General features: G+C 38.1%; 2 protein-coding genes across 10 annotated transcripts in view; one reads left to right on the plus strand and one right to left on the minus strand.

Annotated features, from left to right (window-relative positions):
* Positions 1-9,866, minus strand: part of NKAIN (Sodium/potassium-transporting ATPase subunit beta-1-interacting protein) — a 53,199-nt gene extending 43,333 nt beyond the window's left edge. For all 3 annotated transcript variants that reach the window (XM_083126968.1, XM_083126970.1, XM_083126971.1), the window contains exon 1: positions 9,597-9,866. In XM_083126968.1, coding sequence (XP_082983094.1) covers positions 9,597-9,650 — 54 coding nt within the window. In that variant the 5' untranslated portion in view covers positions 9,651-9,866. The remainder of the gene's footprint in view (positions 1-9,596) is intronic.
* A 2,126-nt stretch (positions 9,867-11,992) lies between these two features.
* Positions 11,993-18,937, plus strand: part of LOC145991156 (uncharacterized) — a 75,197-nt gene continuing 68,252 nt past the window's right edge. For all 7 annotated transcript variants that reach the window (XM_083126972.1, XM_083126975.1, XM_083126978.1 and 4 more), the window contains exon 1: positions 11,993-12,170. In XM_083126972.1, coding sequence (XP_082983098.1) covers positions 12,119-12,170 — 52 coding nt within the window. In that variant the 5' untranslated portion in view covers positions 11,993-12,118. The remainder of the gene's footprint in view (positions 12,171-18,937) is intronic.

Here is an 18,937-nt window from a genome sequence, read left to right on the forward strand (position 1 = left end):
TAATGGAATTTTCCCCGTATATACTGAAGGGTGCATAACGACCATAAGTGGCGACGCACCAAAAAAATTTAAATCAATCAATCTCACGTGACAGATACCGACATATTATGGCACCAAAACTTGGCATTATCTTTTTCTGACTTGTTAGTGTTATGTTTCCCAAAATTCGCGTTTTTGTTTTAGAACATTTTTCTGCCAAATATACCGAAACTTAATACTCCATTGTGATTTTAAACTATTATTTTAAATTGTAGGTCACATGGTCTACGTATTTTCGTGACAACAGATTTTTGAGAAAGTAAAAGTAAAGTGCTCCCCTGCACTTTGCCATGAAGGTGTATAGGGGTGTGGAGTTAGGGCCCCACACTTTCTTGATCACGGCTGAAGGTGGAAGTGATGTGATCGGAACCACGCTCCTGGCTACCTTTATCCCTCAAAGTTTCCTCCAGATACCCGCTTGATATGACGCTGGGTGGGCGCCGGAGCATTATGAATAGGTGGAAAACATCCCGGTTCTCCCCCGCAGGAGATCGACCCCGGGTCTCTCGCATGGTAGTCAGACGCCCTAAAGACTGAGCTCCATTATTTCTCGCTCGACAAATGCTGATGGTGCGCACTTAGCTTGGTAATTCAAAACACATCCCGCGCGACAAATTCTGAAGATGTGACTCCCGTGTAACGGTAGATACGCACTTAATCTCCTGTTAGAACCCTGCCACTTTGCTCTGTGATGAAAATGGTTTTGATAGAAGTTGAAAAAATCGTGGGAAATACATGATTTAATGTGGCTGTCGGAATTATTCCATGCATAACAAGCATTATAGTTTACTCTTGAATAAAATGTTAAAAAAACTTGCACGTTCTATGTACACAAACATGGCCCAGAAAAAAAAAGAATTTTGGATTTCATGGAATTTTTCGTTGTTTTAGGACATTTATTAAAAAATTGCTAAAAACGCCAACAATTCGTATTTTATGCCAAATTCGCATTATTTCGATATTTCGAACGGGCGAAAAATGTGTCCAGACACCACTGCACATTCATAAACACAACTTCGCAGCAATTAACATATTTCACGGTTTTCGCTTTTGCGAAAAATCAGTCTCTACTAATTAGAAATTACTTTCTGGCCACCCCTCGTATAAATCAGTAGATGGCAGTGGCGTCTCGTCCCTTGGGGCTTCCGGGGCTTAGCCCCTAAAGAAAAACGGACGTATTCACGTAATTATCAATCACCATAACGCATAACTATCACACAGTCACAAAGGCGATTTTTACCCACGTGAATTCATCGTCTGTTGCAATGGATACGACAGCGCTCCTAGCAGCATTGATGTCAATTATCGTTTTCCGAGGCACGTCACAAAGGAAGGCGTGGCCTACACCCACCTACGCTACAGTGTAGGTAAATTGCTAGCAGAGAGAGGAGGGGAGAGTGCTGATTCGGGGCTAGTTCCGTTGTGTCGCGTTCGATCTCGCATGTTGGTCTGTAGTGTTGTGGTGGCTTTCATTCGCTATGTTTGAGTGAGTTTGGCAGGGTTGATGTTCGAACACAAATTGATGAAGGACATAGGCTCTCAATTACAAGACACAATGAATTTGTCCGGAAAAATAGGCATATATTAAATAGAATTATCGATTGCTTAAAATTATGTGGTCGACATGAACTTGCTCTACGAGGACATAATGAAAGAGAACAATATTTAAACAGAGGCATCTTCCCAGATTTATTATCCCTTCATAGGAGAGGTAACTTCGTGTTCTTTATTGTAGTGAAGAGTTGAAAAACATAAACTCGATCAGTAGATTGCATTCATTTTTTATTTAAAATTATTTAGAGGGTACCTTTTCAGAAACAGTAAAAATGACAAACATAGTTTTAATAACTCCAGTGGCAACAGCTGAATATGAACGATGTTTCAGCACATTGAAGCGTATTAAAACCTGCTTAAGAAATGCAATGGGACAAGATAGACCAAATGCCTTGGCACTTGCTTACAATAGAGAAAGAATACATTACAAACATAGAGGGCTTCAACGAAAAAGTAATAACAAAATTTGCTGAGCAGAAGAACAGGAGTCAACGTTCGTAGAAAGGTATGTTTCACAACAATACCTGTTTCTTTTGTAATCATGTGAATTGTCATTATATTTTAAATTCTTTAAAAAAATAAGTCCAGTTTTGTAGTTTAGAAGATAAATACCCGTTTTTTTTGTAATTCATGTAACTTGTCATAATATTTTAAATTCTTTCAAAAAAGTAAGTCCAGTTTTGTAGTCTAGAAGAAAAAAATACATATTTTTTGTAATTCATGTGAATTGTCATTATATTTTAAATTCTTTAAAAAATAAGATCCGGCCAAATTTGAGGCCACGAGACGCCACTGGTAGATGGAAAGTTAAAGTTTAGCAGGGCTGGCAGAGAAAAGTCAAGTCTTGAAGAAAGTGATTTGCTTTTATGATTGAATGATTCGAGTAAATATATTAAAATATTTACGTATTTATTATTAGTATTTTATTTCATAATATTGGACATTAACTTCACTCAGTGAGAGATTAATGACCATCTCTCACGAGTTTTAACAGACAGGACGGAGAGTGGCGTTAATTTCATTGCAATACTAGTGTTGCAGTAAATTTGAGGTTGGGAGCATGCACTTGCCAATTTTTATAACGTTCATTAATGCAGATTTATGTTTCAGTTTTTCGTGATAGTATTTAATATATATCCCGTTTGGTTGAATTCATCTTGATATCTAAGAATAGTGCAATGTCATTGTAAGCGTATGTTTACTGTGCGAAACCAGTAATACGTCAGGATGATGAAAGAAAACCTTCGTAAACACTGCTACATTAAATAAGGTGAAGCGAGCCACAAGAGTAATAAAATTCCAGCAGCATATTTGCAGTCTAAAGCTCTTCTTGCTTATGCATGCAATTTTTGTTGCATGTTTCAGTCTGAAGACATCCAACAAAAATCAATTCCATACGAGTGCCATGCATGCAATTTCTGTCGCATGTTGTAGTGAGATACTTTGTCGGGTGACAAAAATCGCATGTATCAATGGAGCCTATTTGTTTCCATGTTCCTTCAGTTTGTCCAAGAAAATGCCTTACTACGACGTCCGACAATTATCGGACGGCGCCACCCGCTCCTATCCCCTCCATCTGTTGACAGTTCTGTCCCCTTACTACTGCCATACGGACAAGAAAAAATGATAATTCAATGCATTTTCCACTTAATATTTAGAGGCTTAACACATTTTCTGCCCCTCCGGAAATGTATCTCTCCCTCTCCTCCTGCCATCACTGGTTTCTGGCGCCGTGGTTGTGTTGTGCATAAAAGGGGCCTAAAAGTTGAGGCCGAAACTTAGCAACAAGAATTCTTGTTCCCGTGCCGAGTTCCATTACGATATCTATAAAAAAAAAAAAAAAAAAAAAAAAAAAAAAAAAAAAAAAAAAAATCAAGACAAATTTCCCTGACATTTCCCTTACCTTTTCTGACACCTCAAATTCCCTGACTTTTCCCGGTTTTCCAGATCTGTCGCCACCCTGTATATACACTGCATTTTGAAAACGCGAATTTTGGAGAAAAGAGCCCAAAAAATAGAGAAAAATAAAACTTATTTTGGCAGTAAATAAGGGCGAAAAAAATCAGGTCCCTATCGTTCCCTGCAGTTGAATGAACTATATTGGATACGGATTTACTCCGGCGCAAAGAAGAAAGCTGCCGCTTTGCATTCGCAAGAGCGCACGAAAAGAATCTTTTTACCGATGAATGAGCTGTATATCGGCGTTTCCACGACGGGAAAGTTTATTTTCGGTCCAAGAAGAATCGTGGTGGTTTGTGCGGGAATCGGAAAAGACCATATGTTTGTAACCATAAAAGGCAAGTACGTTATTTACTCGACGTTGATGGCTAGGGTATGTTAAGACTTCTTACTCACCCTGTACAAGAAGCATTCCAGCGGTCGTCTGAATAAGATTTAATCGCAACGTTTCGAGTTACAGAAAAAAAAATCCCCCGAAGGAGCGCGGGCAATGTTATTCCACGATACATACAAGTTCTCAGATCCTCGAAGTTTTCCCATCTCGCCCCCACCCCACACACACATCTTTGTTGGAAGTACATAACTATTAATATATTTGCTGCTCCCCATTGTTCCAACTGAGGGAAATCTTCACAAAATCATATTCCCTTAACTTCTCCAACTAATTTCAAACACATTTTTGTAATGTTTTAATATAATAATAAATATATATTATCAGGGGTGGAAATTAGTCAAAACTTGCAAATACAGTTACCAATTTCACTATAGTTTAATGAGAAAATAGATTTTTTTAACAGTGCAACTTGGACTTCAGTTTTATTGTGTATATATTTGGTGCTTATGGACTTTGATATGTTATTGCCAATTGACTTAAGCTACTCGTATTGCTGATAAATAGGAGTACTATTGATTGGTCTCTTAATCCAATTTCTTATGTATAAATAATTTTATTTGATTAATTTTTTACTTCGCATTTCAATTTGTCACTTTTGGTTAATGGATGAAAACGAGTGATGACATGATACTGATAAAGGGACACCAACAAAGAGCAACCATTCCAGGGGATTCGAACCCAGGACGAATGACATCATAGCATGCTGTGCTAACCACTCCACCACAGATGTAAGCGAATAGTTATACATTCTCAATCTAAAGCTATGTCAAGAAGAAATTTCTCCAATATTTGTTGTCACATGTTTGAGGTTACAGCTACACAGGTGCATCACCAGTACTCATGCAAGTGCAAAAAAGTCATAAAAACTACTACTGCCCAAGTTGAGACATGGATGGCACGGGATTAAAGTTCAGTGCATGCTCTGGTTAGCAGAATTGAGGTTTCCATGGGGTTTCATTAAAAACTGTGTGCAACAGAGAAAAGTTTGAGATTTAGCCAACATGGAAAAGCATATTGTTGCAACAGTTGCTAATACCACACCAGATGCTGGAGAACACTTGGTGAGAGCTGTGTATCATTTTGACGTCTGTCAATCTACAACAGGCACCAACACTGATCTTCATTAACTTTCATAAAAACTTGATGAGTTAACTGGTATAATAATAAATTTAATTTATTTTTCCTGACACCTCCTTATATAAGCATACTTTGCTTCCAAATTTACCATGACCCCCTCCTCAACAACTTTCTTACAGTCCCACTCACGACCTCATTCCCCTAAAGTTTTGTTTGAGAGTGAGTTAAGATAGCTTTGTTTCCCTAAAGAAAGAAAGGTTTTGATAACTCCAGCAGAAATCTGCAAAACACAGAATAAAATACGAGTATTTGTCTATTATACCAAATCTCAACAAAAAAGATGTCATTGATTGAGTTTGTGTTTTAAGTCCACTTTATGCACAGTGGCCGCGGTGGCTTAGTCGGTAACGCGTCTGACTACCATGCTCAAGGTCCCGGGTTCGATCCCCGGCCGGTTCAAATCCGGGAACTTTTCTAACGGTGGAAGCGGCCCCGGCGCCCACCCAGCATCGAATAACATGGGTACCTGGGGGAAACCCTGGGGGGTAAAGGCGGTTAGGGGCGTGATGCTGATCACATCACCCCACTCACGACCGGATCAAGAAAGTGTGGGGCGTTACCCCCACACCCCCTATACGCCTTCATGGCGTAGTGCTATGCACAGTGGAACACTTTACCTTTTTTTTTTATGCACAGTAAGGCTAATCGGGACTGGACCTACAGTTTCAAGTGGGATCCGAACCACAAAATTGATGTGAACATGTTGGCTGTGAGCATGGCCTGTTTGAAAATCGGTGTTCAGTTGCTTAAAATATGTTTACATCTCAGTATGATGGCTCTGGTTGAAGCCATTATTTCATATCTTACTTCCCAGCAAATCACAAAATTATTTGAAATAGCACCAAAAACTGTTGTTCATGAGCGGTATGTAGATTTAACCAGTCATAAAATTGTGCATTTCTAGACCAAAGAAAAAAAACCCTAGTACACTCACAAACCCTATGTTTCCAGAGATTTCAGTGGTGAATTCTCTGAAAACAAGGAATAAATTATCACTGAAAACATTTTTGCCATGCCTACCTTGTAGAAAAGGTCAGTGGTGGTCTAGTGGTAGGGTGATCGAAAGTCGGATTTTTTTATTCGGGCATTGTCCCCACATAAAGTGACTCTGGGGCTCACCCAGCGTCAAATCAATGGGTACAATGGGGCAAAGGAGGCTGGAGTGTGGTGCATATCACATCACTCTCAAAATAGCCAAGATAGAGAATGTGTGGAGCCCTACTCCCACATCCGCTAAATGTGCCTTCATGACACTGTGCTATTTGCATGGGTAACTTTACCTCACCTTACCTAGCTTGTAGAAAAAATTATATTAAAAAAACTCATGAGCAGGGCTCGAAAAATCCAGGTCGCCATGGCAACTAAAGATTTCAGCCTGGCGACTGTGATCTTTTGCTATAATATGTACAAAATTCTGATGATTCTAAGTTCAAATTGCAGTAGAGCGTAAGTTAGTGATTTTTTTTATCAACGTTGTGAACATTCCATAGAGTCCGTAACAATTTCTTACCCAACACCCCATTTCCTGCTTCCTCAAATGATTTAGCGATGTTCTGTATACCGTGATGCTCAGCATCTTATACAGTGTTTCAAAAGTTGCACAACCCAACCTCTGGAAATGTGTATCATGTAAACCGTAAGAGATATTTTTCAATGCTTAAAATTATCAGTTCACTCCATACATAAAATTATATAAATGGTAAAAATTTACTATCCTTCGGACACCTCTAATTTTTTCATTTCGTCAATTTTTGACATTCGTACTTACGTATCTGCTTCGCGGAACTTTGCTGAAGGCGTATCAACGTTGTTTTGATGAAATTTGAACTATGTTTCCTAACCTAACCACGCACCAATGGTTCGTGGGGCTAGCGCCAATGGTTCGCAATTATTTCCAATTTCTAGATCCTGATACTAACACGACACCAAATTTTAACTATGTTTCCTAACCTAACAGAACTAACCTATCCACGTGCCAATGGTTCGTGGGGCTAGCTATTCTCCGTCGGAGAATTAATTTTCAACGAACAACATGAATTTCAGCTATGAAACATTCCCACATCACACAAAACACTTTCCCGATGTTCGATAATGCTACAGGAACTTATTACGGTAAGTAGTTTCTTCTGTAAAAATAAATAAATGTGTCCGAAGGATAGTAAACTAGTACCATATAAATTAATAACTAACAGAAAGCAGCATTCAAATTTTTCCAGAAATGAACTACTGAGTAAGAAAAATATGATGACTGATGCCATATTGGTCTGTCATTTGTGACAATCTATCACATCTTGTTATTGTTCTTAACTTTTGTTATCTTTGTTTCTACTTTATGTTGTTTCAGTGTAAAATGGCCAAATAAGACTATCTGAAACTCTGAGTAAATAAATAAATATTGGTCATGTGCAGCATTTGATGAATTTTTGACTGGAGATTTTATGGGTTGAGTGAAAAGTGCCAAGTTTTGGGACATATCTCCATATATGGCAACACTAGCAGTTTGAAATATTGCCAACAGTCGAATGCAAGATGTGTCTACCTATTGACTGTACATTTACGTGAAAAATCGTAAATCAAGATTTTGTGCCGAAATTGGACTCTTGAGAGAATCGTAGGTTGCCCTGGTTACACTGAATTCCCTTCGCTCACTTTCGCTGCTACTGTGAATGTTTTTTTAAATTGATTCAGCATGGCATATTCATTGGAGAAGTGCGTGTGCATTGCTTAAGAGTATTTTACTACTCATTCTTACACTCATGTGCAAGAGGTTTTCCAATAAAAATGGCCTGCTTCTGCTGTACCTCACAAAGCAACTGTTTTACAACCAGTCAAACACCAACAAATGATCCCACAAATTGTTTAAGAGTTGGTATTTATTGTTGAAAATCAGTTCTCTGAAAAATTTCAGCAAATTAACAATGTTTTTTTTTTTTTTTAAATAATGTAATTGCTTTTATTTACATAAATGCTAACATAAATTTATGAGCCCAGTGATAGCCTACAGGATTAGTTTAGTGCAAAAAATCCGGTGTAAATATATCTTACGATTTTCATGATATACATTTTCAAAGTTTGGATTGCGCAACTTTTGAAACATACTGTAGTATGCACAATTGCTAGTAGGTGGTTTCCTGGCGCCTGATTTTCAGAGCTGGCTCCTTGCTTTGAAGACAATTTTTCGAGCACTGCTCATGAGCCATAGGTCGCATCCAACATGGTGTCAGCTATCCTGCAGTGGATATAAATGATTACAATATAAATCACTTTATTGATTGATTGAGTTGGGGTTTTAAGTCCACTATGCACACAGTAAGGCTAATCGGGACTCGACCACCCAGTACTGAACCCGGGACCCCTGGATTACAAGGCAAAAAATCACCTTATTTTCAAGTATAACATAATATATTAAATATAACATGAAGAAATTGAAAACTGCAATGACATTTCTTTCACAGAATTGTTAAACAGATTTGGGGTGCTTTTTTTGCTATTCAACTTCGAACACTGAAAGCATAGAATAGCTATTTGGTCAAAATTGTTTGTAATAGGCCTACTCATTCAACCAGGTAATATGTATTATTGGCTTCTTTAACTTCAAAATATGACCATTTCACCTTCCTAGCTTTATTCCTTCTTGAGATATGAATTTTAAAAACTGCTTTGTAAATCCTTATTTGAGGTCATATGGTCAAATACCAAGGGGTCAAGGGCCAACACCTGCTTCATTTGGCACGCGCTAATTGTGTGTGTATAATCAGGATTCCCAATTTTATCTCTATGTAGGAAAGGGGCAGCAATGGTACATTTAGCACCAAAACTATCTTCACTTACACCTTTCAGTAAGACATGAGGAGGAGGGGACATGAGTTGATGATACATAGGCACATATTTAGAAATATATTTTGGGGCTGGTGGTCCGGACCATATGTCTCGGAAATAATATAAATGTTTAAATAAAAGTATGGTATTTGCCAGCATCTAAGATGCACCAGCGTATAGCATAATATAATATGAAGATGTACACAGCTCTGAGGAAAAAGCTTTATCGCTTAATATTATAATTAATTTACTGTATTTCAAATATAAAGTAAAATGTAGGTCCACTTTGAACGAAAACCTTATATAACCTAAGAATAACTTATGTAACCTAACTAGGAAAGAATTAATTTTAATCTTTGTCACTGTGGTGGAATATAATAATGGAAAATATTATATTTATACATATCAATTTTCGAGCCCGCGTAAGTCGCGTTATGCTAAGGATATATATATACTAGATTATATACTCCATTATTTAAAAGCACAAACTGAAAAGGCCTGAACTACATAGGATGTATCAACCAGCTATACTCAGGTAAACTCAAAGCATTGACCTAAGGTCAACAAAAAACACACTTGACTTTTCACTACAAAATGAAATTCACGACTACAAAGTTACAGCATTTGAATTGAAGAGGTATTCATGACAATCTTAAAGTAATAAAAAAATAAATAAGTGAACAACATAGCTTACCACTTGCAGCAAACATACAGTTAACAAGAAATGCCGCTTCGTACAAATTCCCATGTCATTTGGTCATCCACAACGCCTTCCAGATCAACTCAAAAAGTTTAACAGATTGCTACACATTATGTATGACAAAAATACCAATTTTTGTCATACCCAAAAGAATCACATGTTTTAAAAGAACTCGCTGCCCTCACTAAAACAACCACCTGATCACTTCGAATACAACTTGAAAACATCCACCAACACAACATTCGCTCAAACACCACAGTTCAACACAAACGGAACTCCTCGGTTGAAAATAATTCGAGTCAACGTTGCCAACCTTAATAAAAAAAAAAGTTCCTCTTAAACCGTTAAATTATGCTAAATTGTAACGTATACTCTAGACATAAGCGTATACTGGACAGAGGTGCAACCACAAATTTTTGTCTGAGGGGGGCAAGTACCAAGCTAAACGTACCAGTAATAATAATAATAATAATTTTAATAATAATAATGTTATTATTATAACATTTTTATTATTCTTGTTATTGTTATTATTGATTTGCTTTATTTTACTTTGCTACTTGTTCCACTTTTGGCTATTTTGCGAAGATGAGGATGAGTGATGATATGGTAAAATTGATGAATGAACACTCGCAAACATCTATGTCCAAGCTGGGATTCGAACTCGGGACCAACATTATTATTATTAGTAGTATCAAGGACGTTATCATCCTCGTAAATTACGCAAAAGGGGGGATAGAAGTTGGTGCTAAAGCATTTGTGTTCGAACAAACGATTTGATTTATTCATTGAACACGTTGAATTTCATATTACTAATGGAAAACAAGCGCACACAAACTATTTTTGAAAGACAAAAAATGCTTGATAAATACATTCCAAATATAATTCTTCTTTCATTAACATGTATAACTTTTCATGCACGATATATGTTTCACATATACCGGTATGCAACGTGGAGCGATGTGGACACTAAATTGTGTGCGTATTCAAAGTTTTATTGATACATAACATGTATTAGTACTTAAATACATTACACAATCAATTCATCTATCTCATAATAAACGAACAGCAAGAATTACATAAATTGTCTCTCAAATGTGCACGCTCCCTTTCTTCAAAACAATTGCTCATACATTTTAAAGAAAATCAATGAAGACAAGTCTTATTTTTCTGTCTGGAAATTTACAGTGCACTACAGAGAACAATGCGAAATTGCGAGCAAGAACATTTTTGGATCAAATTTTTTTGCAGGCTGAAATCAATATTGATTTAATAGGGTGCAAATAATTTCATGGGACGCCTATGTATTCTCCCTTTTACAACTTATGTTCCTCCCCGATGGTGTAGTGGTAACATCGTCGCGCTGTGATCAAGGGATCCCAGGTTCGATACTCGGTGCAGGTACATGCCACAGTGGTTCGGATTCCAATTTAAACTGTAGGTCCAGTCCCGATTAGCCTTTCTGTGCGTAAAGTGGATTTAAAACCACAAATCAATCAATCAATTTTACAACTTATTTTCATTTAGATCTTTCGGCGTCGTATGTATTTTTATGTGCATAAAATTTGAAGTTGTGGGCAGTAATTGCCCCCTGCAGGTAAACTTGGCCGTCAATGTTTGCTCCCCTAGAACTCATTTCGGTCCAAGCTTGTGGGCGGCAATGCTCATCCCGCCCCCCTGTGGTTGCGCCACTGATACTGGACAGAAAAATTTCTGTCGGGTCGTGTAGCTTAAAACTGAAATTCGACCCTCCCACCAAACTGCAACTTCTGGATACGCCACTGGCCTGCCTGTGGCGTAGTGGTAACGCTGACGCATTGGGGCGTCAAAGTGATTCGTGATTCAGACCCCACTTTCACTGTAAGGTCTAATAGCTTGGGCAAGTTTCACTTTATATGCTTATTACAAATAAGCGTAATGTGGAACTTTTTACCCAAACTTTTTGCAAAGTTTAGAACTATTATGTTATGGTTGGAATCGCTGATTGGAGTAATCTCTATCTCCGCGTTAGAAAGTAATACAGGTCAGGATAAAAGCGGGTTGGTGTTTAATACTATACGTATTAATTAAAGATTATAATTTGTCAATTATAATTTGTTGGAATGCAAGATTTTGTGTTGTTTATGCTATATTTGGATCGAGTTTTTCAAGCGTTCGGGGAATGTATAAATACGCCGAACAAGACGACGAAAACGTCATTTCCGTTAGTCTGCAGAGAAAAATATTGGATATAATTGCTTAAAGTACATTGTAAAATAAAGAGTTATTGTTTTTTGTAATAAATGAAATAAACTGATTTAATGCAATCTCTTTAGTTATGGTTTTATATTTTAGGCATTACTTGCTAGTCAGCTTTGCAGGTGACCACAGGTTATTTGAAGTCAAATGCCTCTTCATTGCTCAATGCTCAAGCTGCATGCTAGGGTACAGTGAGGTGGACAGATGACTACGTGATACGAGAGAAAATTTTCACGTTACGTCGGAGTGCAGCTCGCGTTGCGGGCCTTTAACCGCCCGAAATGTCTGGAGATGTACAACCTAGAAAACGAAGAGACAAACGGCGGAAAAAAGGTATGTACACATTGAAATCTTCATCTTTGCGTAAGCAAAAAAAGGTTTTGAACAAGCACATGTATCCACATGGAATGCGCTGCTTAGAAGAAACTTCGCATGCGTAGATAGTTTTTTAAAGTTGTACTGCTTATCAGTTAACTTGAATTCGTACGTTTGTAAAAGCCGGTTTGTAGAGATATGGAATATCTGTCTGTCACTAGATACACCAATTGCGCATCGCATTATCACACGACATAGTATTGAAAGTGCGTAGTTCGCTGCAAGTTGTTTTATAAAAATTATCAAGTAATTTTTACGATGTCAGTGATGGAAATACTTTCGTTCTCAATAAAAATAACAGTTTGGAATGATATATATATTTGTGATGGTAGGAATGGAGCGAACAGGTCTGGAATTTTAACCGATACCTATCTCAAAACCTTTCTTGATGCCCCTGGATAGGAGGCCGTTTACCCACTGTACCCCCTCGAGAATTACGTCGAATTTTCTTTTAATAGACAGATTTCAATGTTTTACGTAATGTAAAAGTGGTTCCAGCTTTAGGAAAGCACAAATAAGAGAGATATTTTATCCCAAAGAATGGCCCACGTAAGTTAAAACCTGCAATTTCAGAGTATTTTCGCCGCTTTTTGTTAGTAAAAACTGTTTGGGTACCGTCGACGCTCCGTACCCCCACGATAAGGTGATGATTTTTGTGTCATTTATGAAGATCATGTTCTATACGAACGATTTGTGTGGTTTTTAGCTTTAGGAGATGTATTATAGTGTAGTCCTCCTCCGTAGTCGAGCGGGTTAAGGTGTTCACTCGTCTTGAGATCGTTTGCTGCGGGACGGCGTAGGTTCGAATCCGGCTCTGGTCGGAATTTATTCGGCCTACGTATAGGGCCGGTGGCAACCCACCATCGTGAGGAAATTGGGAAGCTCCGAGTGAGTGAGCGAACCCGGTCAAGAAGACCTACAACTACGGCTGGGGGTTCGTCGGGCTGATCACCCGTCACCCCAATACTGGTCTAAGACCTCCACGCTATAACAGGTGACGGAGGAACAGTGTGGGAGGGAGACCAGCAGTCGGTAGGTAAGCCAAGGCCCTTCAAGGGCTGTAGCGCTGTGGGTTTAGTTTAGTTTATTATAGTGTAGTAATGATAGTTTTTTGATGATGTATTATAGTGTAGTAATGAGAGTTTTTTGATGGGACAATTTATGATGTCATTTTCATCCTTGCCATCTGCAAGTGATATGAAGGAACATGTTACGTTATTTGTGTTTTCTAACTTGGAGCAGTGTTGGAAATATCTGAGATAGAAGGTTGGCAATCCTGGTGTTACATCAAGCCGTGCGAAATTTACTGCAGACGATGTTTCGGTTCATGTCACATCGTATTGAGATTTTGTTTGCAAGGTGTACCGGGTTCCATCCCCGGCCGGTTCAAATCCAGGAACTTTTCTAACGTTGGAAGCGGCCCCGGCGCCCACCCAGTGTCGAATAACAATGGGTACCTGGGGGAAACCCTGGGGGGGGGGGGTAAAGGCGGTCAGGGGTGTGATGCTGATCACATCACCCCATTCACGACCGGATCAAGAAAGTGTGGGGCGTTACCCCCACACCCCCTATACGCCTTCATGGCGTGGTGCTAAGCACAGGGGAACACTTTACCTTTACCTTTTTTTTTACCTTTACCTTTAGGTGGGCGTGCATTTTTAGTGTGGTAAGTTCGGTAAATGTTTACTATCCTTCGGACACCTATAACTTCTGAGTTTCGTCAATTTTTGACATTTGTACTTACCTATCTGCTTCGCGGATCATTTTTTAACCTGTATTCACGTTTTTTTGATCATTTTTTTTAAAAAATAAAAGTGTTTTTGTAACTGAAGAATGTACGTTACCGCAAATGGTTTGTGGGGCTGTGTGTCAATGGTTCGTGGGGCTATGCGAGAATGGTGTGTGGGGCTACGCATATTTTTTCCAAAACAAGTTTTAACTATTGTGACCCTACCTAACCTAACATTACCGGAAATGGTTCATGGGGCTATTTATGAATGGTTCGTGGGGCTATGCGTCAATGGTTGAATTTCCGCTATGAAACATTCCCACATCACACAAAACACCTTCCAGATGTTAGACAATACTACAGGAACTTATTACGGTAAGTAGTTTCTTCTGTAGAAATGAAGAAATCTGTCCGAAGGATAGTAAACTAGTATTGTAAGTTCTATTCATTGATAATGCATATTGGGGAGTGTATCAACATTTTCAGTATCTTGGCGTTCTTCGGCCGGGCAACCACGTAGCAGAAAGTGCATTGTTTTAAGGTTAGTACTTTTGAAAATTATATATTCTCGTTCGTATTGGAAATGGTTGTGGCATGATTTTACAATACCGGACAGTTCCCCAATTTCTTTAATTTTTTGCATAGTCAATAATTTAGACCTCGTAATCGCGAATCTGCAGTTAAAATTTTTCGCTGACGTCATTCACGGATAGCTCCATAAACCATGTAATGTTAGGTTAGACAAACATAGTTAAAATTTGGGGTCATAGTAATGTTAGGAGTGTTAGTTTTGCTGCTTTCCGGGAATTTTTTATGGGAAAAATAAGCGATAGTAGTCCGGAATAGGAGTTTCTTGTGCTTACGCAGGTCATATTTTGCGATCAAATATCTCCGTTATTTGTGGTTTCCTAACGCTGGAACCACTTTTATATTACGTAAAACGTTGAAATCTATCGATTAAAAAAATAAATTGACGTAATTCGAGAGGGGGTACAGTGGGTCGACGCCCCCACTGTTTGTATGCACACTTAAAATAGCGAAAGGATACTTCGAAAATAACTGTCAGCACCAAACCTAACAATCCTAACCTAACTACGTACAATTATAGCTGCTGTTGTGAAAAGTCGTTTTAGGTGCTATATTCACTTGCACGAAGCTTTCGGGTTGTTCTGCTACACGGTAAAGTAACACGCTAAGGTAACAGACGTACTTTACTGCACAAGAACACGTTTCCTAGAGCTAAAATCAACTGAAAATGTTCATGAACAACACAATCTTCATAAACCATGCACAATATTTCACATCCTCCAGGGGGTACAGAGGGTCAAGTGTACTGAAATCTACGTTACAAAATATCTGTGGATACACGTGTATTCACAAAAAAACATCGAAATGGAATAATCATAGTCAAGTATAGACTAATTGTAGAAGATTTGATTCCTATCCCTGCATTGACCGATACCTTTTGAGTACCCATAGCAATTAAACTCTCCAATTCCTAATATTTACTCTTATACATTGAAAAGTAGCATTTCTCAATTTTGACCTTGTAAAATAAATTACATTCCCAATAATTTGTATTATTTTTGTATTTCATTGTATTTGTAAGAGAAGTTATGAATGGATGAGAATTGTGTACATCAAACTCATATTAGAATAAATAGCAACATTCAAGAGTACTATCCTAAAATGTCATTTTCATAGTCAACTTAAATTTGAAAACCAGCTTTGTTTTCATTCACTTCACTTTCACAGTCAGATGAGCGCCTGTCCAAAATTTACGACTTGAATACTGTAAAACCTGAAGATATACTGTACTTTCATTAGAATATTGAATTAATGTTTCATAATATTCACATATTATTGATGGTTGTAGCTTTTATGTCAGCGAAAAACTATACCTGACTGTTACAGGAGTAACCTAATTATGTCCATTAGCTGTCACTTTTTTCTTTCCTGGGAAAAAGTTTCCGCACCATCTGACTGTGACACCCACCACTCCAGTGTTTGAAATTGGACTCCGAGAGGTAGGTGACATTTCGCTCCTCCATCAAACTGAGAACTTAGTTGCCAAATAACACCTCAATTATTAATACCAATGTCACGAAATACATAAAGCATCAACATTAAAAATGAAATGGTAATATAGTGCAGTTATGCTTTACAGCAGACTGTCTAACCACATGGAAGTTGAGATCATGCCTACAAGACACATCACATCACCAGAATACTGCTTCCTCGAAATTGAAATCTCGAAATAATCATAAGCAGCAGATTGTCCACTGAATTCACAGGAAAGCTATTTTATTTGATAACACATTTGCACTTTGATAACTAAGTGCAATAACATGGATGAAATTCAAGGCAGGACATAAGTGTAGGTGAGTGGGTGACTGAACATACACCCTCGAAAATTCCAACTTGTTTATTTAATAGAGGAAAAAGCTGAGATATTTAGCCCTGAAGTATGACAAGCATTAATCCTAGTTTCCTGGATCAATTTTTTTTTTCGTTAATGTAAGTATTGTTATAAATCCAGACAACATGCAGAAATTCTAATTCATCATATTCTGGAGCACTCTCATCTTTTTTTAAAACAAAATGTTGTTCACACAAACACATAAAGTTAAGAAAAAAATCATAAAATTACTATCAGGAGCAACGTCATGACGTGATAAAATAGTACCACATAAAAAATTCAAAGTTTTCCACTTGAGGTGTCAACAGTATCACTGAGAGTAATCACCACTTGCAGTTTTGTTGTTTGCATCAAACCTTCTCTGTAGTGCTACAGTAGTGATGATTAACAAGGGCTGGAAACAATATTAGACCATTTGCTAAGCCTGCTCTAGTAGAACTGTCATTTTCTTTGATATGGGGTAGGAGTGCTAATCACTGAACCAACGTAGTAAGGTGGTTTTCTATGGTAATGTGACTTATGGTTTTCCACTGTATTGCTAGATTCCCATATTCACCCAATGAGGAAGTAGGTTTGTGGATGTCTCTGTTCTTCCCGACTTCGTTGGTTCAAGTTCAGGAGGAGGGTAGACATTGAGAAAAACAAAATTCACAATTCCTGTTAGCACTAACCTGTATCACCAAGTAAGAAATCCTGTGTCAAACAGGAAATTGCTAATCAAAATATTCCTCTCCAATCCGCTGTTGCATACTTGCCAAAGGTAGAACTTTACAAATCATAGGTGCAAGAACAAGAATTATCTTGTGACGGCTAATTTTGAAAAGGCACAAATAGTGAAATATTTGTATCAAAACTTTCTTATTCACTTATATGGTAGGGTCAAAGTTGTGTTATTGCACGCGAGAGTTGAATAAAACCAACACCCAACATCCAGTTACATATGACTCCAGTATGCCAGAAAAATGTAGAATTAAGAATACAATGTACTCTAGCACTGTAGTAACCTTTGAAAACTGTCAATAATATTAGCAAAATAAATATGTATTTCTTAAGGGCATCATGTGTTCATTTCATCATGCCACGAAGGCACATAGGGTGTATGTATGGGCTCTGCACAATCTCGATGCTAGCCATAGAGGAGGTAACATGGTCCTGTCATCTTTCCCCTTTTCCATGTGGTTGCCCCCAGGCATGCATAGATTGGAAACTAACATGAGTCCCACGAGGTGCTCAATGCAGGAACATTTGAAAAATTCCCAATGATCACCCACCTGGCAATCGAATCTAGGTCTCCCACATAGTAATCAAAGACCCTACCTTATTGTTTTCAGTTAATTTATTGATTAAGATCTTTTATCCACATAACTACATCGTTGATCCCTTTGAACACTTAGATTTTTTCTGTTCCCAATGATATTGCTTTGGGAACCACTCAGCCTCCAGTCAAATTGATACGTGAGGCACTGTATACACCCAGACCACAATGTCAATCATGCCACCTTAATTTACCCAGGGGATGTCATAGATCAACAAATCTTCAGTTAGCATAAAAATAACTGACTCACTTATCCTTGATGTCTAAAATCAACAGTTCTTCCTTATATCTAAAATTAATAATTCTTCTTTGTAGCTGATCAGTGGTGATTCATTCATCTTGAGTTTTGGACTTTTAACCACTGTATTAAATAATTAAATACCTACATTTCGGAGGCTGATTCTGCCTTCGTCCTCCGGTAGTGTGTATATCTAATGAATCGGTGTTCAGTCCCTGGACACATGATGTGTTTGGAGGATTATTTTCAGTAGCCAAGGCTCCGCCTCGTCTGCTGGTCATAAAGACCTGTTGTAAGTGATGGTGCTGGGTAGGATTATCAGTGGCCCAGGCTCCACTTTTGTCTGGTGGTCACATCATAACCTGTAAAGTGCCGGGAGGGAGGGGAGGGATTATATTGTGGTGGCAGAGGCACCGCCTTGTCAAAATATTACTAATCAGCCAGAAAAAAATTGCAATTCATCTGCTTCAGTGTCGCTTATGTGCAACTGTCAGACCCTGAATGGTTGTGGGCATACAGTTCTCTCAGTGCGTGTGCTACACTTATCCTCGTTTGTATGCTGACTGGCCAAAGTAGGGTTGGAGATGTATCTGTAAAGTGGTGTGATGTGTCCAAAAACTCAAGATCCCCCTCCCTTCTTACATCTAAAATTAACAACTCCCTCTTCTTACATCTAAAATTATCAACTCCCCCTTCTTACATCTAAAATTAACAACTCCCCCTTCTTACATCTAAAATTAACAACTCCCCCTTCTTACATCTAAAATTAACAACTCCCCCTTCTGACATCTAAAATTAACAACTCCCCCTTCTGACATCTAAAATTAACAACTCCCCCTTCTGACATCTAAAATTAACAACTCCCCCTTCTGACATCTAAAATTAACAACTCCCCCTTCTGACATCTAAAATTAACAACTCCCCCTTCTGACATCTAAAATTAACAACTCCCCCTTCTGACATCTAAAATTAACAACTCCCCCTTCTGACATCTAAAATTAACAACTCCCCCTTCTGACATCTA

Source organism: Lepisma saccharinum, chromosome 8, assembly GCF_977018435.1.
Source record: "Lepisma saccharinum chromosome 8, izLepSacc3.1, whole genome shotgun sequence".
NCBI classification, from domain to species: Eukaryota; Metazoa; Arthropoda; class Insecta; order Zygentoma; family Lepismatidae; genus Lepisma; species Lepisma saccharinum.